The following is a 26,029-nucleotide window of genomic DNA, read 5'->3' as shown; positions in this document are numbered from 1 at the left end:
TCAAGAAATAACTTGGGCAATAGGCCAGTCAAAAAATTATATATAAATACAGAACTTCATCTAAGATTCTGCCAGGGCAAAAATCATCAAACTGGAGACCCTATAAATAAATAAATAAATAGCCCCTGTTTTCAACTAATTTTGTAGTGGGGTTAGAATGGTTAAAGGCACTCCAGGTTTGTATCTGCACAGCAATGTCACACTGTGCGAATCCAGCCTTTCACTCCCTGGAACACTCAGAGCACAACACATGCTTCTAATTACCCATTTTCTCTGTGCAGGCAGCTCTCAAGACCTGCATTTCCCAAATCGTTAAAGTCTAATTACCCAGGAAGAAAATAACACGCAGCATCTTTGCTGCAGAACTAGAAGGAAAGAGGGAACGACAAAAGGCCCGTCCATCCACATAGACAAATTTGTCACCTACACCAGCATCTTTCACCTTTTGGGAAGTAACTTGAAGGTATTTGTACCCAATCCTTCCTTGCAGGGGGAAGTGAAGTTGGCTTTTGCCATAGAAGGTGTTGCTGACATGCCCCTGGGAAGTGTGGGGACCCCTGTGACACAATTAATGCATGGCAGCTTCTGTGGCAGCCCTGTTGTTTCCAATGCAATCCCTGTTTCCAGTCTGTGCTGCCAAGTTTCTCATTTTACCCCGCCTACAAAACTGCTTACTGCTACCTGAACACAGAGCTTTTACAGGGATGCTCCCTTAAAATCAAATTCTCCAAAGGATGTTCACAGGGGAAAAAGGATTCTAAGGATAGAAATACTTTTTTTTTTTTTTTTTTTTTTTTAGTTCTAATTTCCCCTTCACAGCAGAAAAGACCAGCCACAAAGGAACATGATCAAAGACTAAGTTTAGTCACAGGTATGACAGAAGAGAGCAGCAGTTTAAAAATACAGCTTGCCAAAGGCTGAACAATAATTTATGGACTGAAATAGAGAAATGAGTGAAAAAAACAAGTAAAGCTTCAATAGAAAAAAAAACCTTATCTAAAATCGAGGAGTTCACTGTGAAAACATGAAAAAATAATAACCAAGAATCCTACTGAATTGGAAGTTGATTGTGTACATACTATGTACACACAAAAAGCTGCAAGCTGATCTTCAAAAAGCTTGAGAAGAAGGTGAGAGCTTTTCCTTCAGCACAGTGTAATTTGCCCAAAACTGAAAGCTACATTTTTCTCCAAATTGTTTCTTAGTATCACCTCTCCAAGAAAAATCTAAATAGTGATTTGGTTTCTACTCCTTCCATCCTTCTTCCTCTTTCTTTTCTCAACATAAAAAAAAAAAATGTAGCTGATTTCCAAAATGAGCAAGTTAAAGGAGCTTGTTTTGGAGTTACAGCCCCATGTTCATCACTTGAGGAATACATTTTACTGTCAAGGCTGTTCAATACAGAACTGGGAAGGGGTAGGCAAGTTGCACATATGACAGCATGGAAGGTAAAGGCAATGCATTAAAAACACCTGGAAGTGCCGAGGGACAGTTTTGGAATTTGGGCTCAGTTATAAAGCTGAGACTGGAGTGAAATAAATCAGTTATAAAAGAGTCTCACTTGGAGCTATAACCTGTATTTTACCCTGATATGTTTATGAACTTGGCAGCCACTAAAGCCACTGATTCTCATGGAAGTGCCACCCACCACACTCACATTAATACCATGGCACTCGTATCCTGGGATCCACAATCCCAGGTACAGATGGATGCAAGAGCCTGGCTCTTATTGCAGAAGGGGCCTTACTGTTACCTCTGGATATAAAGTGGATTTTTTTCAGTTTAAATCAGATTAATGACTGAAAGTTATCACATGCCTACTAAGTCATAGAGAGGACAGGGCTTCAGCAATCTTGTAAATATCAGCAATTTACTAAAGACAAACAGTCATCTTTAGCTCCTAATCAATTTAGGAGCTATTCCTCAGTTGCCATCTGGAGTTATTTTACTGGTTAGAGAGAGAAGATTATTGCCTCAAAAGCTGAAAGATCAAGTAATGCCCCAAATAAAGACGTGACCACAATGAAGTTAACAGCTCCATTTTAAATACAAAGTGGACCTAAGTAACAGGCAATTGCCCAGAGACAATTGTTAGATTTAGCACCGTGTAAAGTTTATTGGGGAGAATCAATAGTCTCTGCCAACGGCATTTGCAGCACTGACACCATAGAATATTTTATATCAGATTCCTGAATTTTACAGCTTGACTGCTATTTTAAAACACAAACCCTACCACCTTTCCTTAAAAAAAACCCCAAATCCTCAAGGTCCTTAAAAAGTTGGAATGAGTTAGACCAAAAAATAAAACTAAGAAACTGTATCAAAAGCAGGTATTAAAAACAAACCAACAAACCCCAAAACATAAAAAGGCAAAAAAACCCCCCTACACTTTCAGAACTGATGAATGTTTTCAGAGAAGACCAAATCTGGTTTAATTAAAGGGTGACACTTGGGGTTTGCCTCCTCACAAGATTTTATTGACATGGTTTTATGGCAGTGCCTGTGTCAGCAGACCTCACACCATCTTCCCAACAGAGTCCCAGCATCACAGAAAATGGTTCCCAGCTGCAGATTCCAGAATTGTTCCTAGAGTTGAGTCTAACAGAATTTGTGCTAAGTTTGTGACAGTTAAACAGTTCTTGAAGAACACCTGATTTCTCTTAAGTGATGAGATTACTTTATAGCTATACACTGCAAAAGCAGTATTTATAGCTCACTGTGCTCACTTGTTTACATAGTTTAAGACTTTTTTCAGTAAAAAATTTATTAACCCACTTATTTGAACTTTACTACAGGAAGGGGGAAATTCCTTACCTTTGCCTTCTGACCTTATTTCAGCACCAACACAATTCACATTGGCAAACAAGGCTTGGCTGACAGAAGAATTCAGTTATCAGTGGGACACAAAAAAGATGGCATCTTTAAAAGACTGATGGAGATGGAGAATTCCTTCCCTGTAATACAGAGTGGTTTTCCACAGTTTTTTCTTAGAATCTCTTTTTCATGGATTTGTACATATAGTGACAAGTTATTTTACAGTTTGAAGTTTTATGCCTAAACCTTTCTGAGGGCTATTTTAATTATCTCAAAATAGTCATCAGCCGATTAACAGTTCAGCACTTCAGGAACTTCATTGATGAATATGTCCCTGTTTGGCTTTTCCTCAGTCGTGTTTTACACTTTTCATACCTTTACTCTCTCAAGTGTTAATCACCAATTGCCTCTGAAATTGTGCCCATTTGTTTAAAACACATTGATAATGAGATACCCAGGTTCAGTTCAAATATTCTATGAGCGCTCCTGAAATCACTTTAGGCCACTCCCCTGCTGCTGTTCCAAGCAATGCCCAGATACTCCCTAATCATCTCATCCTTTCCTTTGCCCTGTCATCAACCAAAGGAATATTTAATTTGCTCTCCAGTTTCTCCCTCAGCTTTATTTTCCAAGTTTTCCCTTATTTTTTCCCCCCAAGGACACATTGGTTTTTATTTCTCCTCTCCACTCAGTTACATTCAATTTCCTGTTTCCAAGATTTTTAGATTATGTTGTATTATTTCTTCCTACTTGTGTTTGTAGCACCTGACTTATGATCATCTGCAAATGCTGTTAATATTCTTCTTACATCCAGCCTCTCTGAAATCATTGATCTGGGACATTCATCAAAACAGACAGTTGCTTTCTTCCAAAGAATAAATTAAATGAAATGCAAAATTTGTTTGGCCAAAGACACAGTAAAGGTGGAGTCAAACAAAAGCAATTAAGAGTAAAAAAAAAGTACATTAGAAGCTCTCCCAGAGAAAAAAAGAACAATTAACAATGGCAGCAGATGCTCAGTGAGAAGAGGGATGCTCAGGCAGGATTAGTTCTGCCATTTCTAGAATGACATTAAGCAAGAATGAAAGGACAGAACAAATTCTCTGCATTCCTTTCATTAGCCAAACATATTTCCTGGTTCTATCATGTAAATAATCCCGGAACAAAGTGGGACAGCTGCAGGAGAAAGTGGAAACTACAAGGCATCTTTCCTGCTCTGAGAAGAACGCTCTGGCCATGGACACATCGTGGGGAAGTGAGGGCTCTGCAGTCAGGACACGCCCTCCATAAAGGCAGGGATGGGGAAAGGGCCTTTCCTGAAGGATGAGGCAGAGGCTGGAGCTGTTTACGATGACACTCGACATTAACAGATTGTTTCAGTTGTGCGTTGCCCAGACATCCTTGAAAATTTACAGCTGGCAATTTCCTGTGAATGCCTCATTCCTTTCACTACAGCCTCACTCAACACCTGCCTTCTCTTCGCCTTATTTCCCCAGCTTTATTTTATTCTCTTCCCTGGTCTTTCCATTTACAAGTCCTACTTCACCAGCCAAGAAACTATGACACCAACTTGATATTTTTCTCTTATGTGTATGCCTCCTCCCTGTATCAGAGCCTCAGCTTTCCCAGATGCACAACCCCTAATGCTGGCACACCACCCAAGAAATTCATTCTGGTTCTGAAAAACCAAACTGACCACTAAAGGAGATTATTTGCTAAAGCAAATTTACAGGAAGAGTGTACAAAAACAAACAGAAAAGCTTTAAAGAGTAAAAAAGACTGCATTAAAGGTGAAAGGAAGAGCTCTCTAACTTCAGTGTAGTTAATAAGCACTGCTGGCCTAGTCATAAAACCTTTATTTTGTGACACTCTCAGTGGCCCATCCCATCACCCCTGAACAGTGTGTGCAGGGTTTAGACAAGCATTCAAAATATATTAACCCCCACAAATTGTGGGGTCCTTGTGAAGAACAAATAGACCACAAAAAGCTCAATTACTTAACTCTGCCCATACCCACTTCTGCTTTGGTTTGTGCTACTGGGTCTCCTCACCCATTTTTTATTTTCCAGGCTGAAGAAGCCAAGCTCCCTCAGTCCCTTCTCCACCTTGAGGACAGGCTCTGTTGGATTTGCACAGGGTTCTCCACATCTTACTTGTAGTGATGGACCAAAATCCAGGCATGGTGTGCCAGATGCAGCTGCTGAGTGACCAGCAGAGTGAAAGAATCACTTCATTTGATGTCCTGGTTATGCTCTTTTTGATCCAGCCTAGTGTGCAGTTAGCTTTTATCACTACCAGGCCACACTGCTGACCTGAAACCCAAGCAAATTTTTCTATTGATTCCAGCAAGGCTGAAATACCAGACTGGACATCTAAAAAAGGAGCCATCAGACAGGGAACAGTAGCAACAAAACAGCAAACACAAGCTTACAACAACTCCTGATAGCATGTGTGGGAGGAAAGCTGTGATCAGATACAGGCACTCTGCTAAAACAGCTGCTTTTTACTGCCTGCCCTGAGTTGCTGAACCAGCCTTCACCTGGCTCCTCATAGAAGGGAGATAGGAAGAGTTCAGCTTTCCCAGACCACAGCTCGCAGGAAGATAGAAAGGCTATTTCTAAAAAAACAAATTATAGTGTTATTTGAGATAACAGTGATGAGGCAGGGCAGGAACCCTCCCCTACTCAAGCACAGGATTTAGCAAACAAACTGGCAGAGCCAACCCCTGCTGTGTTTGTTACTGCTGCAATGTATGAAAACCACGTTGCAATCCGGGGCATTACCAACACATGATGAAATTCTGAAGCTGCATCGACTCCCAAAATAGTTAACATTCGTTTAACAAACTGATTTGAGGATTTAAACATTTGTCTCTTACATACATTTACACACAAAGAAAATAGAAGCGAACCTTCTGCACAAGCAGAAGGAGTTAAAAGAATCTGACTTTTTGGTCTCTTCCATCAGTTTGTTTTGAACACCAGAGCTAGAACATCAAAACACACATAGGAACTGTTTATTCTGAGTGCTAGAGTTACAGCCCTGCTTTTAACCCACCAACAGTTTGCTGTGCCCGTCCATTCCACTGGAATCAATTCCCAATTCAATCCCAGCAGCTCCAGTGCTCTCTTCAATTGCAGTCACCCTGCAAAAGCCAACGCACCAGAGCAGGACAAACAAGCTGCATTAAACAAAGCACTGATACCACCCTGACACAGATACTAACAGGATGCAGTTCCTTTTAGGCATGATAAAAAAAGAAAAGAGACCATTCACATTCCAGCTCTTCAAGCCTTAAATGCTGCAGAAATTTTTTTCCAAGAAATTTAACTGAGGAATTAAGTGCAGTAATACATGACATCAAGCCAGTATTACATCACACAGGATCTGATCTGGCACCACATCATCTTGCATCCTCCGAGGTCCTGCCCAAAACACAAATGTGTATTTGGATACAAGATTTCCCCAGCTGTCCCAGAAACAAAGTAAAGAAATCACATAACACACATAAAATGAAGATTGAGGAGCTGGAATGCCCCACGGAATTGGTCAGGCAATCAGAACAGTGTAAGGATGTGAAATTGTATTTACTTATTCAAGTATGTTATGGTTTTCATTGCACTGGCAATCTTTTGGGGATGACTACAGATGCCTGGCTTTAAACCGTTGTGTTCCACAGAAGGTATACATTAAAAAAAAAAATCATATGGAGAAAATACAGGTTTTGAGCCTCATCCAGCAGCTACATGGCTGAGCACACACTATCTGTAAAGTCAGAAAGCCAACTAAGACTTCAAAAACATAGTTAAGTGTTGTTCTTATGACTTATTAGCAACAGCACAGCACCTGCCTGCTAGATTCAAACTCCACACCAGTGGTAATTTAGCCACTACCCCCAAGCAGTCTACACACCACAAAACACTATTTTTTTTCCTTTTAAAACTGCACCAAAGTAATTAAGCATCCCTCCCATACTCCCACCCATAACACAGGTGAGCTCCATCTCAACAAAACTATAGAGAAAGCTTCCTTTGGAAAGCACCCAGAAGGCATTCCACAAATCAAAAGTATCACTTCTATTACAAGTTTCACTGACCAGTGTAATGCCATCTCAAAAACAAAGTAACTGCTTCAAGTGAAGTGATGAAAAAGAAAGTTTGTTCCTAGAAGGGTGTTTAAATATTTCCTAATAGTAACGTCCTCACAGAAGTAAGTCCTAAGTTTCTACAGCTATGGCTTTTTCAAATAAGGAGGTAAGACTGAAGAAATGCATATGTAGGTACAGAGGATATTCACTGGTAGGAGCTTTTCCACATGAAAGTTGGCGAGCACGTTCTCTGCTCCTGCAGTGATGAGCAGAGCAACCATAACCTGCTGAGTTTGTGCCTCCACAGAAAAGCCCCAAGATCTCCCCTGTTCCTGTCTGGTTACCTAATACCCCTCACACAGCCCAGGAGTTGGATAAATCTAAAGCCAGCCTTGCCTGAAGCAGACTTTGGAGGGAAGCTGCAGGCAGATAGACATCTCATGGACACCGCAGAGGAGGGGACACACATCTCACTTGTAATCTGCACAGGCTTTGGCAGAGAGCACAGAACTGCTGAGGTAAGGGACAGAAAGCACCCACCGAGGGCTGCTCCTCCTGCTGCTCTCAGGGCCCACTCTACAGCTGGGACACTCCACTCCCTCCCTGAGGGACCTGTGGGGTAATGCCTGCCATTAGCACACAGCCCCCACACAGAAGGTGCTACCCTCCTCGCTACCCTCCCTCGGAGACAGCGCCTCAGCACAAACAGGGAATGGTGCTCGAACCCTTCCCCTCATGGGCCAATTCCATCAACCTCCTCCCCTCCCGGGCCAGCACCTCCTCACTGAGCAGAGCCCCGCAAACCCTTTCACTCAACCCTCTTTAGCTCACTGAAGAAAGTCCCTCGAGCACCTTCATTTCACTGAGCAGAGGCCCTCAAAACCCCTTCTCCCCACACGGATCAGCCACCCCGAGCCCCTCCTCCCCACACGGATCAGCCGCCCCGAGCCCCTTCTCCCCACACGGATCAGCCCCGTCCCCTCAGGGAGCGCCCGCCCCGCTCCCACCATTGCCCCTCAGGAACGCGCCCGGGGGCACCCAACGGCCGCGCTTTTCCCGCCCCCTCCCGCCACAGCCCTGAATGCCGCGCTCCGGCGCGCGCGTCACGCCAGTACCGCCGCCAGCCCAATGAGAGCGCGGCCAGCCCTGCGCCCGCGCTTTGCGAGCGGCGAGGCGGGGCCTCCTTGAGTGACAGCGCGGCTCGGCCTATCGGAGAGCGGCGCCCCCCTCCTTAGCGCGAAAAGCGCTGCTAGGGAGGGGGCGGGTCCCCTCGTCCCCCCCCCCCCGCCGCCTCTCGCTCCCCCCGCCCATCCGAGTCGCGCAGCGGATTGACGGCCCGACAGACCAATCAGCTTGGCGGTCACCTTCGCGGCGGCACATCCCGGGGCCAATGGGAGCGGCGGCTGGGCGGGGTTCCCGAGGTTTCCAAACGCTCCGCGGCGCCATGGGCTGAAAACTAAACCGAGATGGAATCTCCCAGTCTGAACCGGTTTGAGCCGGTTCCGAGCCTGTGGCATTAGGGAGGGGGAGACGCGCTGCGCTCAGTCCCCATCGCCGCCGCCGCGTGTGTGACCTGCTCCTAGGGGACCCGCAGCTGAGGGGGCGAAGTTTAGTGCGAGCCGCGGGGAGGGCGGCGGGAATGGGGGCGAACTGAGCGCCGGGCGGGGAGGGCGGCAGCCGCAGGGGCAGCGAGAGCCGGCGGGGCCGGGCCTGGGAGGCGCGGGAGGCGCAGCCGGGTAGATCCCCCCCGCACCAGCGAGGCCGGAGTGCTGCGCCGGCCGCTTTCCCGGGACTGAGGGGAAGGCGCGGAGCCGAGCGCTGAGCCCCGAGGGCCTCTGCGGGCGCCTGGTGCAGCCAGGCCGGGCACGCTGCGAGGGGAGGAGTGGCACTACTAACCCCGACCCACCACCGAGGAGGGAGCGCTCGCCTTCCCCCCCACCTCCTGCCGTGGTGGTTTTTTTCCCCTTCTCCGTGCTGGTTTTTTTTTTTTTTTTTTTTTTTTTTTTTTCTTCTTCCCTCCCTCCTTCCACGTTTGTTTGTTGTTTTTTTCTTAATTTTTTTTTTCTCTCTTTGCGAGGGGGTTATTTACTTTATTTTTTCTTTTGGCGTGTGGTGGTTAGAAACTTGGCTCGCCCACCCCTACTTTTTGAAGGAAGAGGCTGTGAGAAACCCCTAGGTAAGTGAGGGCTGCGGGGGGGTCGCGATGGGCAAGGCGGAGGGGGCAGAGCGGGGTATTTTGGGGGGCAGAACGGGGGGATATGCCCGTGCGGGAGGGCACGGAGCCCGACCTGGGCTGGGCGGGATGCGATGCACCCCGTGGAGACGCCCTGAGGGGCGGGGGTGCGCTCCGAGGGGGTTTGGGGGTACGAGCATCCCCGGCCTGGCTCAGCGCGGCCGCGGATGCTGCGGGGGATGCTCCTCGTTGGGAGGGGGCCGGGCGGGCTGGGATCGGACACGGGCAAGCCCGGCAACATAATCTGTATATTATTAGGAGTGGAAGTTTCCAGAAATATTTTTTTGTGTGTGTGTGTGTGTCTGTGCAGCAGTATTGAAACGTCCGCCTGGATCACGTGGGGAGCCCTGTATAGAGCGCAGGGCTGGAGCCCAGGGGAGGAGAAGGAGGAGGAGGGAGGGGCTGCGGGGCCACCGCGCTCCGCAGGGGCCCGGCCCGCCCGACCCACCGCCCGGGCCCGCTCCCCGCCGGCAGCCGGGGCCCTGCTGGCCCTGCCGGGAGCCGCAAGGGCTGCCCCGGAGCCCGGGCGCTGCCCCAGAGCCCGCCCGCCCGCCGGGGCGCTGCGGCAGGAGCCGGGGAAGGGCCGCCGCGCTGGGTGGGTGTGAGTTATTTCCAGCCGAAAATGAACGCTCTCCGAGAGGTGTCGGGCAGATGTTACTTAATCCGTCTCGTCCGTCTCCTTCACGTGTGTGTGTGGAAGAAAGGAAAGGGGCGGTTTCGTTGCCATTGCTGGTGTGTGGAGCGTGATGCGAACGCGTTTGTCGTGCGCTGCGTTTCAGAGCCACTCACCCTTCCTGGGTGGGATTTACAAGTGATGCAGCTAATTCCTTGGAAGAGGGAGGCAGTTCATTTGCATTGCGTGCTTTGAAATGGAGCACTGTGACTCTCCCAGAGTGGGTTTGTTTTTTTTTTGTTGTTGTTGTTGTTGTTTGGGGTTTTTTTGTTTTGTTTTTTTAAGTCGCTGCCCCCAATGAGCTTTAAATATCTGGATTAAAGGTGCTGTAGGACTCAAGGTAAATGCTCAACATTTCTTACTGTTAAGTGCCTGCTGTTATTGCTGTGTGCTACATGCCGAAATGAATCGGGTCTACCATAACAAGCTAACTGTTGTGTTAAAGGTCCAGGGTCACCGAGAGTTGGGATAACTGTGTAAACACTGCTGTAAATGCAGTTCTTTTGACCTTCGGTAGATGTCACATTCTTGCTGTGTTGTAGTTCAGATTTTTTGGTGGTTTGGTGGTGGTTATTTTATTTTTTTAAAACTTTTTGCCCATTTTTTTGAAGGACTGATCAGTGGTGGTTCTTGGAGCTGAAGCTTAAACCTGTTCCGGAGTTGAGGCACGATGGGGGGAGGGAAAAGTGTAGGAGTGCAGTAAATCAGAGATTATGAGCTTCATGTGGGTACAGTGTTAGGAGTGGGAGAGCGAGTTGGCCGCCGGTGGTGGTGGCCACAGAGCCGCCATTTCTGTGTTTCGGCTGGAAAAGTAGGTAGGTCATTTTGAAGATAATGCTGGGAGTGGCGAAGGGACCTATTCAAAACATTTCCTTTCGGCTTCCATGCGTTGAATAACTTCTCTCGGTCACGCAGCTCCTCCTTGACGCTCTCGGGGGGGCCTGAAAACCACCGAAAGAGGCTTAGGTCTGAAATGAATGGCCCCACCCGAGGAGCGATTGGCTCATGGCGTTTATTGTAGTTTGGAAACCGCTTTCCCGGCTCAGGGCTCGGCCGCGGAGGCCAGATGTGGACAAAAAGGGGCGTGCCTGGGCCAGCATTAGCTGCTCTGAGCCGCTTCACGGGTGCAGTTTCCTTCTCGTGGTGCTGCTCGCTGCCCCTCCTTTGCCAGGTGACATTTTCAGCGTCTTCCTGAGCCAAAAGAATGAAATGAAGAATGAAGTCAGCCTTTCCTGCTTCTTTCTCACTTCCGAACTTAACATCGCAATTTCGAAAACGTTAGGAGTTGAAGGAGGAAAGAATAGACGTGGAGTGTTTATTTTATTTTGTTCTCTACTTAGCGTTTATTTTCTCCTGGTTTTGCAAGTACATGTTTTAAAAAGACTTGACTGGATGTTAAGATGAAGCCCTTAAAATGGTGGTGTTAGTGTAGTAATACTGAGTTTTCTACTTAAAACCCAATTAGAATATTTGGATTTGAAGCTATTTTTATATATAGAAGTAAAAGAAATTACTTGATGCTACTTGCACGTGCACATTTCTAAACAGAAGATTTCCCTTGTCTGGATGCTACTGTAAAACTTTCACTTAATTAGTAATTACTGGGGTTGAGGTACAGGTTTGTCTTGCCCCTTACTTTTGAGCATGACTTAAATACATAAAGCATAAAACAAATTCTTCCTTACACATGGTGTTACTTAGTAAGAGCAAATCTGACTTTATGGGGTGTGTTCCTGGAAAAGTTTCAGATTGTATCTTTCTGAGTATGCAGATGGCTCTGGTGTAACTTTTTGATTGATCTTGCACTTGCCCAGGCTTCTGGCTGTTTAAGTGAGCAGTTTTATGTGAGATTTGTAGGTTTTCAGGGTTTGAAAGGGACAGTGAGTGGCACCCAGGTGCTGTAGATGGCAGGGTGGGAAATATGTGTTAGAGTTGCCATTTTCTGTGACAACAGAGCAATAAACTTGATTAGGCGTTTCCAACGTGAGGGGGGGAGGGTGATGTGAAAGGAGTAGAGTATAACTTACCATCAAAAATTCAGTGGCTTCTGGCTTGTTTTCCTGCTTTTCATGAATGTGTCTATCTTGCACCAGTCTCTGGCTGGTAAAGAATCTTATGTGCACACCCCACCTGACTCCCTTTGCATAATATCAGGGCTGCTCTATCCAGGACAAAGAGTTAATGCATTTGCCCCTGGGTTTAAGGGACCTGAAACCTCCAGCAGAATCCCATTTCAGTTTGAAGTGATCTCACATGGTCCACAGAGTAACCTGCTGATTGAACAGTCTCTTTGCTTCGTGCTCTCAAAGTGCCTTCAGTCAACTTAGTTTCAGTGGCAATTTTTTTTACTTGGATGTGGTTAACTCGTAAGGTGGTTTTCTTTTTTTCCCCTAACTATTTGAAAAATGCCCTGTAGCTAATTTCTTACTCCGTGTGTAGATCATGTTTCACCTCCATACCCAAGTGTTTAAAAGCTTTTGGAACTGAATCTTCTGAACGTGCATGTTGGCCTTGGGAACTTGATACTCGGCTGAGATTGCCAGTGTGGCTTTGGGTTGTAGTGATACAAGGCTTTTCCACCAGCAAACATGTAGGGCTTGGTACCTGCTGTGAAATAAGCCCCAGGGTGCTGGTAACACAGCCCATTCTCTAGTCAGACCCTTATTATGTGTTTTACCTGTTGGAGACCCTGCCTGAGAGTTGAGCTGGGGTAGTGATGGGTGAATTTTTCATGGGGGGAAAGAAAAGTTTGTCCTGGTATGTGCCCTACAGTCAAAGCAATGTTATCTGTTACTGCTAACATAAGCATGTTGTTTCAATGAGACAAATGAGCTAAGTTGAAGCACTTGCTTTGCAGCTGCATCTGATAATAATTTCTTACTAATTGATCAATATTTTTAAAATTTATTTTACAGTAATCTATGCCAGCAATTATGACAATGTTAGCAGACCATGCAGCTCGTCAGCTGCTGGATTTTAACCAGAAACTGGATATCAATCTCTTGGACAATGTGGTGAACTGCTTGTACCATGGGGAAGGTGCACAGGTAAGGTGACTTGGAACATGCATTTATTGACCATGTTTAACCTTACGACAAATCAGCTGAGCAAAATCAATTCACTTCAGTAACAATTAGTAATGTTAGTGAATTTATTAAGCTAGGGACTGGAATATCACTGGCAGTCACATGGAATGTGAATTCACATTGAAATGACACTTGGAGAAATGTTTATTTGGTGTGTGTTCATTTATAGCTTGCCTTCTGATGTTGAGAATTACTAGCAAATAAGATTTGGTAAGGACGCTTGGTGCAGCTCACCTTTTCTTCAGGAAGATCTGAGCTACCTGTTACTTTTCATTATGGACAGAACTGTGAAGCCATAAATGTAATGTTCACTTCAGTGAAGAGTTGTATTTAAAAGAAAACACTTAGTGGTGCTCTTACTGTGTTCGTATTTGTAAAGAAGCATGTCATGCATATTTAGTAAGAAGAGTTTGTTCGTTTCTTGTGTCTGGTCTGTTTTATTTCCCATTGCAGTTTGCACAGGTTCTTCTTGCAATCTTCCATTTGGACTTAGTGCATATTGTGAAGTACTGAGTTGAAATGGAAGGACTGTGCATTTGTGTCTTTGCATATATTGCCTTGAAAGTGAATCTTGCATTGCTTTTATCTATTTCTTGAATTTCTTTGGAAACGAGACTTAAATGTTGAGAGCAAGTATTGCTACAAAGGGTGTTGGCATGGTTCCTCTTCTGGCAGATTTTAATTGTTCAGGCTCAACAAATCGGGAGTTTCAGTGTCAGGCATCTCTTACTAAGATTGTCTTGCACAACAATAAGTGAATTAAGTGGGACAAAGTACCTGATGCTTTTCTATTCTTTCCAGCTGTTAGAATAAACAATGATATACTTGCATATACTTGTTTTGTGTATCTCTTTAGGGGGAAAAAAAGGTTTTATAAAGCTTACTAGTGTGGATTCCAGTAGGTTTTGAAATACCTTGTTGTGTTTTGAAATACTTGCATTTTGAGTGTCCTAAATTCAAATAGTTGCTTGCTATAGTTTAAGTGCTTTGAATGACAGAAAGCTCCTTGTAGCTTTTACCTTAAAAGTATAGACATCTGTGCCACTTGTTTTGTGATCTTTTACTGCCCTGCAAACCAGGTGATGCTTCTGATGATGTTTGGTTTGAAAAGGTTGGGAAGGTTTCTAAGGAAAATAAAGGATTAACACTAAATACAGCGATTACGTTGCTATTGTTCTGGCATTGTGAGAAGTTGCTTCACTTAAAACAGCTGGGAAAAGTCTCTAATATTTAGAAAATCAATGCAATAAGATACAAAAATTCAAGAGGTGGTGTTTAACTGGCAAAAGTGAATTATGATATAAACTTGCTTAAATACATGTACTTATACATGTCACCTCAATGTAACTTTGGTCAGCTATTTTGGTACCTTTCCAAACTGGAGACATTTCAGGGAGTCTGAGCTTTTCCCTCTTCCAAGGGGTTAAAAAAAACATGAAGAAATGGTTCTCGGTGGAGTCTGAGAGCTCAGGGCCTTTACTCTAAAGAGGGACAGGAATAATAGGAGTTGAGGAAACTAAATATTAAAATTGGGAGATTACCAGTGGTTTTCCTGGAATAGGTCAGGGTAATGTCAGGGTAAAACAGGTTTAGAATGCAACCTGAATGGCTGAACTTGCTTTCAAATTCACCTGCCTCCTCCTTGTGCTTAGTTCTTATCTCTGCTTGCAAAACTGTTATCTGCTGAGCTATATTAGGCAAGAAAGAAGCTATTTTCTGTCCTGGAAATTAATTTTTTTTTTCTTTTCGCTTTTTTCGGTATACTTTTCTGACAAGAAAGAATGTCCCCACCCCAGGTGCAACATATGACTAAGGAGATTTCATGCAAGTCATAAATGTTTACCTGGGCTCATCCCAGCCTCTTAATTCCATTGATCTGTTAGAACTTCACACGTCCAGAAAGATTATTTGCATATTTCCTTTTGGTACCAGTGACACCATGAGGCTTTGTCTTATTACTGAAGCCATATTACTAAATTTATACTGTTTGTGAAAGTACAGGGTTTGGTGTCCAGAAAAGGGGTTAGTGGGTGTGAGAGCAAACCTTTCAGCTTTGGGAGAAGGATGTGGACTGTCTGTCTTTTGTTGGTGTTGAAATTTGATCCTGGGATACGTCACCAGTATTAGAAGCAAGCAGGAGGCCAATATAAAAACACTTTCAGATTGACCCTGGTAGTAATACAGCTATTCCTTCTCTTTTAAAACTAAAGTGTTTTAAAAGTGCTGTTTTTTCTGCTTTTTTTACCTCTGATGTCACACTGGAACAATAGGGCAGTACTGGTTGTGGTGTTAAACAGAAAACCTGTGTGGTACTTGTCTGTATCAAATCTGCAGGGACTTACTAGTCCAGTTGCTCCACTATGCTCAATTACATTAAGTAGGGGGTGCAAGTAGTGTTGTACAGATAGTTCAGACATCCTTGCCGTTTTCTGTTGGAACCTCCAGTTTTATTTTGTAACTCACGTGCCAAATTTGTCAGTTTCTTGTATTTTATATATAGAAATCTGGGGTCTTGATTGGGTTTCTAAGGTGCTGAGAATACATGTTTTCTTACACCAGTTGCTGATTAGCTCAAGTATGTACTTGGATGAGACTAGAAAGCTGCATGGGTGTAGTAAGTTCTAACTGTTGAAGTTAATCCTAAAGCAAAGCTTTAAATACTTTGTAACTCCCTTCAGTTGGCTTTACAGTGCAGTGAAAGAGTGCACTAAGTTCTGTTAATTGTGTTGGTAAGGCAGTGCCTGATGCTTGTAGGGTACAATTTGCAGCAAGATCTGTCAGTATGTGGCACTTTGGGAAATGGCTGACGTCACTTTGGCTCACTAAAAATCCTTGAGGACATCCAGCTTTTTGAAAAGGATGGCTAAAATGAATTCAGCCGTTTCAAAGTGTAATTGCTTCGGATGAGATTTTCAAGAAACCATAGCATCTGGGACAGTAATTGATAATGTTAGTCTCCAAGGAAGAGCAAACCATTAGCATGACCAGCCTCCCTTCCTCCCGCCAGTAGGTTTTTATTACGGTTTTGTAGGTTGTTAGGTACACCAAGGATCCCTCAGAAGTAGGGATTGGAGACCTCTAATGTTCTGCTCTGTGGTTCTTCAAAATAAAATCAACAGTTCTGCAGCACAAAACAGTCTTCCTTAAAGCTGGCACTTTGTGTAAGTGCTTCCACTGGAACTAGAAAGTTTGGGTGCCCTAGAATGAAGTTTTCTCTAGATGACTTTGTGGAAGTAGAGAGAACTTCATTCCCTACTAGGTTTTCCCCATCATGTGTACTGTTCTTGCCTGTTTGCTCCTGGTCTGGATGAATCATCAGAATGGAAGAGTGGAAGTGAGTAATTGCTGTCCTGGATTAATGGGCTTTTGGAGTTTGGTTGTTACTAAACTTCAGCTGTCACAGAAGGAGGTTAAGGGACTTGTTGCTGCGGATTGAGTTCTGCTTAACTCTTGGATAAGTAAGTTAATTGGAGTGTTGCATATTTATGTCTTCAGTGACGGTATATAACTTTTTAAATAATCTAATGCTGACACTTTTTTCAAATCAAATTTTCTTTCAGCAAAGAATGGCACAGGAAGTGTTGACTCACTTAAAAGAACATCCTGATGCGTGGACAAGAGTTGATACTATTTTGGAGTTCTCTCAGAACATGAATACCAAAGTAAGCAAATTAACTTCTATTTATCTGGTTTTCCTCTTTCTTCCATTCATAAACTTTGAGGAAGGTATCTGATTTTTAGCCGTAGACTTTCTTGATTCAAACCATATTTTTTGATTGTCTTGTTGGCAAAGTTGGCTTTAAGCAAGAACTGTAAATGAAAAAAAAATTCAGAACTCCTTTTACATTGCCAAGAGTTTCTCCCTCCCTCCTTCTTTTTTGTTGGTTTTTTTTGGTTTTTTTTTTTTTTTTGAGGATGAGCTAATTTGGATACACAGATTTTTTTTTTCAAGGCATATACAAGCATTATGCCAGTTCCCCAGATTAGTATTGTGTCTGTATAAATCTGATGAATGAAAAGTCTCTTAGAGCTACATTTTGTCCTTGGGTAAGTGCCTGGCTGTGTGTGATCATAATGAAAGCCACATGCATATAACTGAGGAGAAAATTTGTCCCTAGGTGTGTTAAAGACAAAACAAACCTTCTTAGGCCAAGGTTTTGAGCAATCAAAAAAGGTTAAACGCCCCAAAGTTTGTAATACCTCAGTTCTTTGCTACTATGCAAAACACATTTCCTTTGTACTGCTGTTGGAAATCCATCCATCCGTCATGGTAGAGGCTAAAATGGGCAGCACTCAGGGCTTTTTCTGCAATTTGAAATGCTTTACCTAAGACTTGTGAAGTTTAGGCCAAAAAAGATGATCGAAATATGTTTTCACTGTCTTGAGTTAGATGATTATTATCTCAAATAACTGACATGCATGTTTTTCTGCTGGATACATACTGTGTTCAAACAGAAAAAAAAATTGTGTTTGGATGGTTTCTGAAATCATGTGGTATTCATGAAGCAGTTCATATTTATTTTCATTGCTTTCTGAAGTTGAGGGGAAAGCAGTTTAAGGAACTTCCTCAAAGTAACACCTTTAAGCACCTTTAAGTAACAGTGTTTGCCTGTTTGCTTGCCTGGTAAACTTTGCTTTTTATACTGACAGACATTACTAATGTTTAAGTTGATTTATCAACAGTATTTTTAAAAACTCAAATTTGTCTTGTGAAAAATGAGATGATTAGAGGAACAGAAAGAAAGCAACAGGTAAAGAATTCTTCAATTTACATAAATTGCAAATTATTTGGTGCTAAATTTATGCACTATGACATTTGGCTTTTATGCAATCATATTTTTTCTTTAATTAAAGCTGTTAACACTACCTGATATTAATCATAATGTTCCATTATGTTGATTGCTTGTAATAGGAAGAAAAGGGGTGTCTTCCTGTGCAACTGACACAGCTAGGCTTTGACGGCAGGCCTCCACAAGGTCTACCCTTTTGATTCCCTTTAACTGAATTCTGTTCATCAATTGTTTTTTGTTTCTTGGGTGGTGGGAGGGAAAGGGATTCGGTGCATAAAATAAGTAATAAGGGTGCCATAGAAATTTCTACCAGAGGGATCATTTCATGCCTTTTTTTTTTTTTTTTTTTTTTTTTTTTTGAGTATTTTGCTGTTTCCTGTCCCTCATCTTCATAACTGGGCAGTGCATTAGGGGTAGACAATTAGCAATGAGCAAACCAAGAGTAAATTAGTTTTTGAAATGCTTCTGTCTTACTCAGGGTTAAAACGTGTTCACATGTGCCGTTGCAGTAATTGATTAAAAAGGCAGAATTTTGTAGTTAGTGTCAGTGACTTTTTTTGGAACTGGTGTTTTTCATTATCAAAGAAAGGAGCGTAACTGGAATCATCAAATCAAATGAAACAAAGTAAAAACCCCCGAAGGCCCCTTGCAGGATGTTGGGGCTGATGGAGTCCTTCCCGTGTGGAGTGGTAAGAAGGATGTGCAGGTGAGGGTTGTACACAGTGCTTTTGCTGCTGCTGTTCAGTGCCACATGTGAGTGTTGGGGAAAAGGAGTATTTCTGGGGCTGAGGAAGAAGTGGACAGGACATTGCAGAGGGCAGAGCTGAAGTCACCAAAGAATGAGTAGAAACCTTTGCATCATCAGCAGCTTAAGGTCCATGGACCCAAATAATATGTTTGAGAAGGTAATGAGGGATGGGTGTGGCAGATTGCTAGAGGTGTCTGTCCTTTTCTTTGACTCTAGGAAATTCTCAGTGAGAGGAAAACCCACTGAAGAGGAGCTCTGTCCTTAGTTTGTTGTTAGGTTTTTTTATTTGAGTTTCATTTGGTCATCTAGTGTTTATTTGAAATGAAACTTGACTTGCCATTCTGGTGTAAAAGCTAAGTAAGTTTGCTTGTGGAGAAAATGAACATTTCTAGTTAGTTGATAGCTGAAAAATTAATGTGTCTATGCCTGTAAAACATAGAAATTTCACTGGAGTTTAGATGTGCTTCAGGAAAGTTAGCACTGTCTGATATAAATATTCATACTGTCAGCATTGTTAGGAGCTTTTGTAAGTATGTTTTGTATCATGAGCCTGGATGAGTTGCAGATGGTGTCTGTAAATTTGTAGCAGTGGGTGAAATCAATTCCTGTGAAGCATTTTGCTTAAGAATGTTTTTGTACATTTTCCTTCATGAAAATCCTCTTGATTTAATTTAGCTTTTATGTCACATAATTAAATCGATTTACAGGTTAAAATCTAGTTGATAAGCTCTTGTTGCTGACCATGGAGGAAATAAAAATACCCTGCCAACTTTTTGTAATTCATAATTTTTCTTGGTGCCCAAGGTTTTGGAAGAGTACAGAGTATTTTGCAAATGTAGGATGTGCACCTGAAATCTCCTGGGAACTGGGATCAGATAGAGAAGTAAGGGGATGTAGGTTATGTTAAGATGAGAACAGCAAAAATGCTCTTTTAATGCAATGTAGCTTGGGACAGTCTACATTGTGTTTTTTTTTAATTACCTTGAAGTCTGTGTGATCCCTTTGGTCGAAATGTTAATGATCCTACTTTGTGTAACAACTAACCATTTTAAAGAGGAACTCTTATTCTCAGCCAAACTTGGAACTGTAAAAACTTGAGTTTACCTTTCAGGCATTGTTGTTGTTGGTTTTTTTTTTTTTTTTTTTTTTTTTTTTTTTTTTTTTTTTTTTTTTTTTTTGTGTGTGTGTTTTTTTTTTTTTTTTTTTTTTGTTTTTTTTTGGTTTTTTGTTTTTCCCTAATCCACTGTAGATAAAGTAAAACTACTCATCCCCTTTTCTCTCCTGTCTATTCATGCTAATGGGGTTTCACATATTAAAGTTCTTTGGTCGTACCATGACAAACTTCTTTCCCTGTTACTGTGAGTTGGCAGTAGGGACAAATGGGCAGAGGGAATGACCATTTGCAACGTTAATGGTTTCGGGTAAGAACATAGGAAGGAATTCCTGAAAGGTAAAATGATTTCCAAGAGCTTATTAACATTTTTTATTGTTCTTTGACTGAGCACAAAAGTTCATCTTTAAATAGTAGAAATAGCTGCCATATTGGGGTGGGGATTGAAATTAAATAAACCTGTGGGTTGTCTTGCTGTTCCTAAAGTAACACACCAGTGAAGTTTGGGAAATACTTTCTCTAGAAAGTGCCAGTGTCAGGACATGTCATGCTAAGACAAATTTTTTTTCCCAGCTTTTAGAGGAACAGTAGGAAGCTTGAGACACCATCCAAGCTACTAAATATATTTAGGAGCCTGGTTGTGTTAATACTCAAACTTCGGAGCAGTCATTTGTGATACAAATTCGTATCTGGCTGCTGCTTTTCTAGATAGCCAAAATTGTCTGCCAGAGGGCTTTTCATTATTGTTTTTTCTTCCCTCTTGGTGTGAGCATGATCAAACAGCAGGACTTAGTATAGTCAAGAATAAAACAAGGAAATACAATGCATGAAACCTCAGTAAATGGGTTTAATAGATGTATATTTAATAAAATTGTTAGTTTAATAATCTTGAAGTCATAGATGTTAAGTGTGAATGTCTGATTGAATGAGAGTCCTGCAAGTTAGTGGGTCCTAAAGTAATGTACTCACATCTTGTTCTTCTCCAATTTCAGTATTATGGACTGCAGATCTTGGAAAATGTGATAAAAACAAGATGGAAGATCCTTCCAAGGAACCAGTGTGAAGGTAGGGAGGGATTTTTGTCTCGTCCTCGTAACTTTGTGTATTGACTTTGATTTATTTAGACTGTCAGTCTCTAAGTAACTTCCTGTCGTGTGTTATGATATCTTGAATGATGAAACCACATCTTCCACTTCTGTGATAGTGGTCTCAGTGGGTTGGTGAGCAGCTGAAATTCTGTGAATCTGTGGAAAAGGTGTGACTGATAGTTTTGAAACATCTAAGGTGAGGCCCCTGGCATTGAGGGAGAGGTTTTCATTCTGTGTCCTTGACATGGGAGGTCTTGTTTTCTTCACCCTCTGGGAGCTGTGAGTGCAGCCCCAAGTAGGCTCTGTGGCCCACTCGTTACCTGGTGTAGGTTTGTGTAATTATTTTGAAATTGTATGCAGTCACAATGATGTTAAAATAGAAACACAAGTAAAATTGCACTTTCTTACCTCTTGATGGTCACTCATTCTGTTAGGCAGGGAGGTGCTGTGCAGTTGGGTTTATTTAATGAAGTGTGTAAAGTGTGTTACAGATTGCTGTAATTGCTGCAGTGTAGAGTAAGCCCCAGTCTCCCATCAATTCAAGAAAGCTGGAAATCTTTAAATAAATTCTGTATTTAGTTTATGGGTTTTCCCCTCCCCTGTAGCAATATTGGTGACTTCTAGACATTGGCTGCAGTAAATGGAGGTACCCCTGTGGTGACAGGGTTAGTGCTTTTCATATAGATTGACTGTCAAGCCATCACAACTTGGACTTCAAAACATTAAATGCAGCCACTTTAAATTTTTGGCATTAAATGGTGTCACTGTTTTATACTTGTCTTTTTATTAAAAGCTGGTCTTGGAACTAATTAAAAATTTCAAATTTGTGTGTTCTGCTGTGAGTTTTTATTAACCATGCTGAGACATGCTTTAAATTTTTACTGTCAATGCTTAGGTTCTGAAACTGTTAATTAAAATGGAATTGTAAGTGTTGATGAAAACAAATGCATAGAGGGACTTCAACGGTTTTGTGCTTATTCCTCTTCTCACCTTTCCCCTATCCCTTCCAACTGCCGGTTGGCAAAGGGTAGCTGTCTTTGAAAGTAAAACTGAAAGTGAAGTTCCCATTAATTTTGCTGTTGGAGGTTTCTAGGGAACAGTTTCAGCTAAGGCTCAGACACAACCATGCCCTTTTGCGAAACTAAAAGAGCCACCTTAGTTAGCTAAAGTGAACTAACTGTTCTTTGTGCTTTTAATTATTGGAGCATCTCAGCTCACTCACTTGTATTTTGTTACATCCTTGACTATGAGCACTTAGTTTCAGCTTTTTGTGGTTGTTGTCCCAAAGTGTTTGGCTGTGGGAGCAGAGCAGGAGGAAAAGGAGTTGGGAGTATTGCCCACTGGTGAAGGGAGATGTAGAACAGATGTCACAGGGGTGGACCTAACTTGATTGTTTGTAACTGAACAAGTGCCAAAATACAGGATATAATTCAGGAATTCAAAGTCTTAAAATTCATGCTCTTAATGGATAGGATAGCTGAGGAACAGTGGTGGTGGGATGAGGTTGCTACTGGCTGTGCTTTGGGTCATTTTATCTCTGACAGGACAGTGCTGTTGGAGTGGTTCATGCCATCTAAGAAGATGCAATAACTCCATATGTTGCTAGCCAAAATAAAGGTAGTATCTGTGGTTGTGTAATCATCTTGAAGTATCCTATTCTTTTTTTGATTTATATACCTATGAGAACTCCAGAGGAAGTAAAAAAATCCTTTATACTAACAAAAGTGCTGTTTGTCCATCTTTTAAAACACTTTCCCTTTGACAGAGGCAAAATAAAATTGTGAAATTGACTTTTATCCTGGTCAGGGGAAACTGGGTTAGCTGGCTTTTACTTGTGTGGTAGAAGAGGAACCAAATGTATTTTCTGTACCATGGTATTTTATCCAGCTTGGCCTCAGTGGTGTAGGAGGGAGAATCTGTTTCATCTCTAATCCAGTTTGATCTGGTCTGTGGTAGTTGTTTTTCTAATTTTTTTATTTGGCTGATGATACCAGCTGGTACAAAAGAACTGCTCCAGAGCTCATTCAGGTGGCTTGATTACCTGGGAGATAGTAAGGCTGGTTAAATTGATGTTTCCTTGACTCCAGCCCATTCTTTGGTTGGCAGGATTTTCCTGTTTGAAGTGTAACTGGTGGAATGTGTGTGCAGGAAACTGAAACTCAGTGTACAATGGAATGCTTAGTGGCAAAGCAAATCACGCAGGTTACAAATCAGTTTTTCCTTACATCACAGTTTATAAAAGGTGTCTTCTGCATGTCTGGTTAGTTTGTGTAGTACATACAGCTGACAAATCTTACTGTTGGTTAGGAGGAAACTAAATGTATTTATGAGAAAAACACTGTTCCTCCTTTGCAGCAACAGCAGTGCTTAAGAGTTAAAGTCAAGAACTGATCTGAGTTAAATGGTCAGTGAATAAAAACAGGTTTTGAAACTACTTCCCTGAAACTCATTGCGAGAAATAAAGCAATGTTGTTAATTATGGAGCATGAACTGTAACTTTTTAATCTTTTTTGTTTTGTTTTGTTGGTGGTTTTTTTAACAAGTTGTACATCAGAATGACTTGTTGGGTTGTGAGGTTAGCCAGAGGTTTGTTACAGCTTCTGTCGGTGTGCTGGAGGGTTTCAGCCTCCAGCCTTGAATTTCAAATGCAAGGAGGAAAATGTTTTCTTCAGATGTCTGCTTTAGACTGGAAGCTCTGTTCTGAAGTTTTTCTTTTGTTTTAAAATAGCTTTTGGGTTTGAGCTTATGTGGCCCTGCAGTATTGTCATAACTTTTGTAAAATATCTTTCCCTTCCTCAGGTGGTGATGTTGGTGAGCACTTTTCAAAAGTTCATTTTTACCTTCCTGTAATTCTGAAACAAGAATTGGGCAGAACAATCAATTTACCATTCTAAAATACTGACATGATGGCTTTTTGTTTTTCTTGATTTTTAGTTTACTTTTGCAGTTAGCAGTGGGAACCAGTTGGTTCTGTAAACAAAAGTGGAGTTTGAGGCTCAGAAGGGATAAATTTCAGTTCACGTTCAGCCTTGAGACAGTGTTTGGTCATAGCCCCCAGCAATGGTTAGCCTTGCTCGGGGTGATTTATAATGGCTCTTCCACATACACAAATGATGTCATGTGGTTTTCATTGAAGCCAGGCTGGGCAGGGTGATGTATTCCAGAACATCCCAGGCGGTGCTGAACCTGGCTGATTGCCAGGGGATTGGGCCATCCTTTTCAAGTCGGAGTTCTTGCTTTATTGAGGTGTGATACTAAATTGCTTTAAACTCCGATACCCTTTAGAATTGATGGTTTAATAACACTCAGAAAGGATGGCATTTGATTAAAATGCTGTGGTCTCAAAAGGATTTTCCCTGGCAGTGTGAAAACCTGCCTGGAAAGAAAGGCTTTTTTTTGGTCTTCAGTGCAGTGATATGTTTCATTAATCCTGCATTGTGAAATGAAATACTCTTCCCCTGAACAGAGCGAGCTTGTCTGGAGTGTTTGGAGCTGGAATGGAGAAAGCACTTCTTCATTATGAAACACAAATTGCTTGTACAACTTTTCTCATTCTGAAATGAAAAAGTGAAGTGTTCAGAGATGCAGTTCAGTGTTCTCCGGGAAGGTCCTGGAGTTGAGTGTAAAGCTTTTGATGCAGTAGGAGCTGCTGTAGAGGAGGTGTTTCTGTGCAGAGATGAGCTATTTTAATGGAAATTCCTGGCCTGCTTCATGAGAAGGATGTTTATTTGGCTCTCTGTAAGGAAGAGGGGATGAGCTCCATGGCACTTCTGCTTATGTGTGAAGAGAAAGTCTGTGCCTGTTTTCAGAGTTTTCATGACTTTTCTGTTGAACAGCATGGGTCTTGGATTGATACAGTTCACCACTGAGTGGTAAAGATGATTGTGGGGCTGCACTGGGAAAGCATTGTTTCTTATCACTAAAAACAAGATGGTATTTTAGCTACATTTTGGGAGTGAACAGTTCAGTCTAAGTGTGTATGCATACAAATAACCCCAGAAGGGACAGCTCAGGTTTAGCATTTGAAATTCTAATTTCGATTACAAAATCATGTTGATTTGCTGAGTTGCATTGTCCACCTGATTCGTTTGTGCCTATTATTCTTTAATACAAGCAGGGACTTTATTAATTTTAGTAAATTGGAGTGAGCTTGCATCTGCAGCACCAGGTAGAATAATTTTTGACACTCGTTAAATGCGTGTACTGTGTGATTGCACAGAAGGCTGTGCTTGTGTGCCTCGAGGACCAGAAGTGGGTTTGTTGCAGGTGTGTGTTTGCTGATTGTGTCCATGGTTATTTACCTGCTGCACTGGGCTGTGACAGGAGCTCTGTGCTCAGGGTACTGAGTGTACAGGAGAGGTAGTGGCTTCCTAGAGCACATCCAAAGGTTAAACTGCAGGATATTTCCTCAAGTTCAGGCTGCAGAAATTACTCGTGTTGGATAATGTGACATTCCTCACTGTCCCAGTTCCACTCTAAGCATGGCATAGTTTGGGTCACTTGGGAAAACAACCTTCCCTCCAGGAAGTGTTTCAATTTTACTGGATGTTTGCCTCTCTGTCGCGGAGCAACTTTCACAGAAGGATGACAGTATGTAATGGACATCCAGGAATGTCCCAAAAGCCTTGAGTTCATGCCCTTGCTCTGTCATCCCTTTTATGGTACTTTGTACAAAAGTACTTCTTGGGCTTAGCTTTCCAGAAAATTCCAGCAATGGGGCTGATCCAGGCCTGGAGCACGGTCTGCTCCCTTTGGTTGCCCTGAGATCAGTGCAGTTGCAAGGTCAGATAATCTTTGCAGAACATTTTGTGTGTCCTGGGTGTTGTGGTTGGTGTGGCTTTTGTTTTGTTTTATTGAAAGGTCTGTTTTCCTGAATTGTCTGTCTCTTCCTGCTTGGCTCAGTGAAGGGCCTGAACTTGGCAGTGGTGCTGTTGGCCTCTTCAAGACTTGTTCAACTGCTTCTGTGATGGGAGGAGACCTTCTAGGCAGTGGCTGTGGGGCTTGTGCATGTGCTTTCCTTTTTAACATAACACTTCCTTTTGAGTTCCCCAAACACAGTGCTTTTAGCTTATCCCATGGATTACTACCCCTGAACAGTTTCTTGGACATGTTCTGCAGAAAAATGGTAATGGGCTTCTGGGTTGATTTTTGTCAGAATATAAATTTGACATATATTTGGTCTGCTGAAAGTTAACTTTTCTATGAAATGATAAATAAATGAGCTATTAAATATGGAGTAGAAACCATAACACTTGAAGTAAAAAAAGAAAAAGTAGAAAATGACATCTAAGCCAAATAGAGCATTAGAGAATTGGATAGCTGCTGCTTTTAGGGGATTAAGAGTATGACTTTGTTCACTAGATGGATGACCTCAGGAGCCTGCAGTGTGATGTGTGAAA

General features: G+C 42.4%; 1 protein-coding gene across 2 annotated transcripts in view; it reads left to right on the top strand.

The window, feature by feature from the left end:
- The first annotated feature begins 8,322 nt into the window (after positions 1-8,322).
- XPO1 (exportin 1) overlaps positions 8,323-26,029 on the top strand; it is a 35,040-nt gene continuing 17,333 nt past the window's right edge. The window contains exons 1-5 of one of the 2 annotated variants that reach the window (XM_083857430.1): positions 8,323-8,465; positions 9,022-9,077; positions 12,723-12,854; positions 16,454-16,555; positions 20,535-20,607. In XM_083857430.1, the coding sequence (XP_083713556.1) occupies positions 12,729-12,854; positions 16,454-16,555; positions 20,535-20,607 (301 nt within the window). In that variant the 5' untranslated portion in view covers positions 8,323-8,465; positions 9,022-9,077; positions 12,723-12,728. Of the gene's footprint in view, positions 8,509-9,021; positions 9,078-12,722; positions 12,855-16,453; positions 16,556-20,534; positions 20,608-26,029 lie in introns of both variants that reach the window. The other variant, XM_083857429.1, reaches the window with a different exon arrangement.

This window comes from Zosterops lateralis, assembly GCF_965231275.1.
Source record: "Zosterops lateralis genome assembly, chromosome: 3".
Lineage (NCBI taxonomy): Eukaryota > Metazoa > Chordata > Aves > Passeriformes > Zosteropidae > Zosterops > Zosterops lateralis.
The sequence above is the reverse complement of the archived record's forward strand: the minus strand, read 5'-3'. Positions and strand labels throughout refer to the sequence as shown.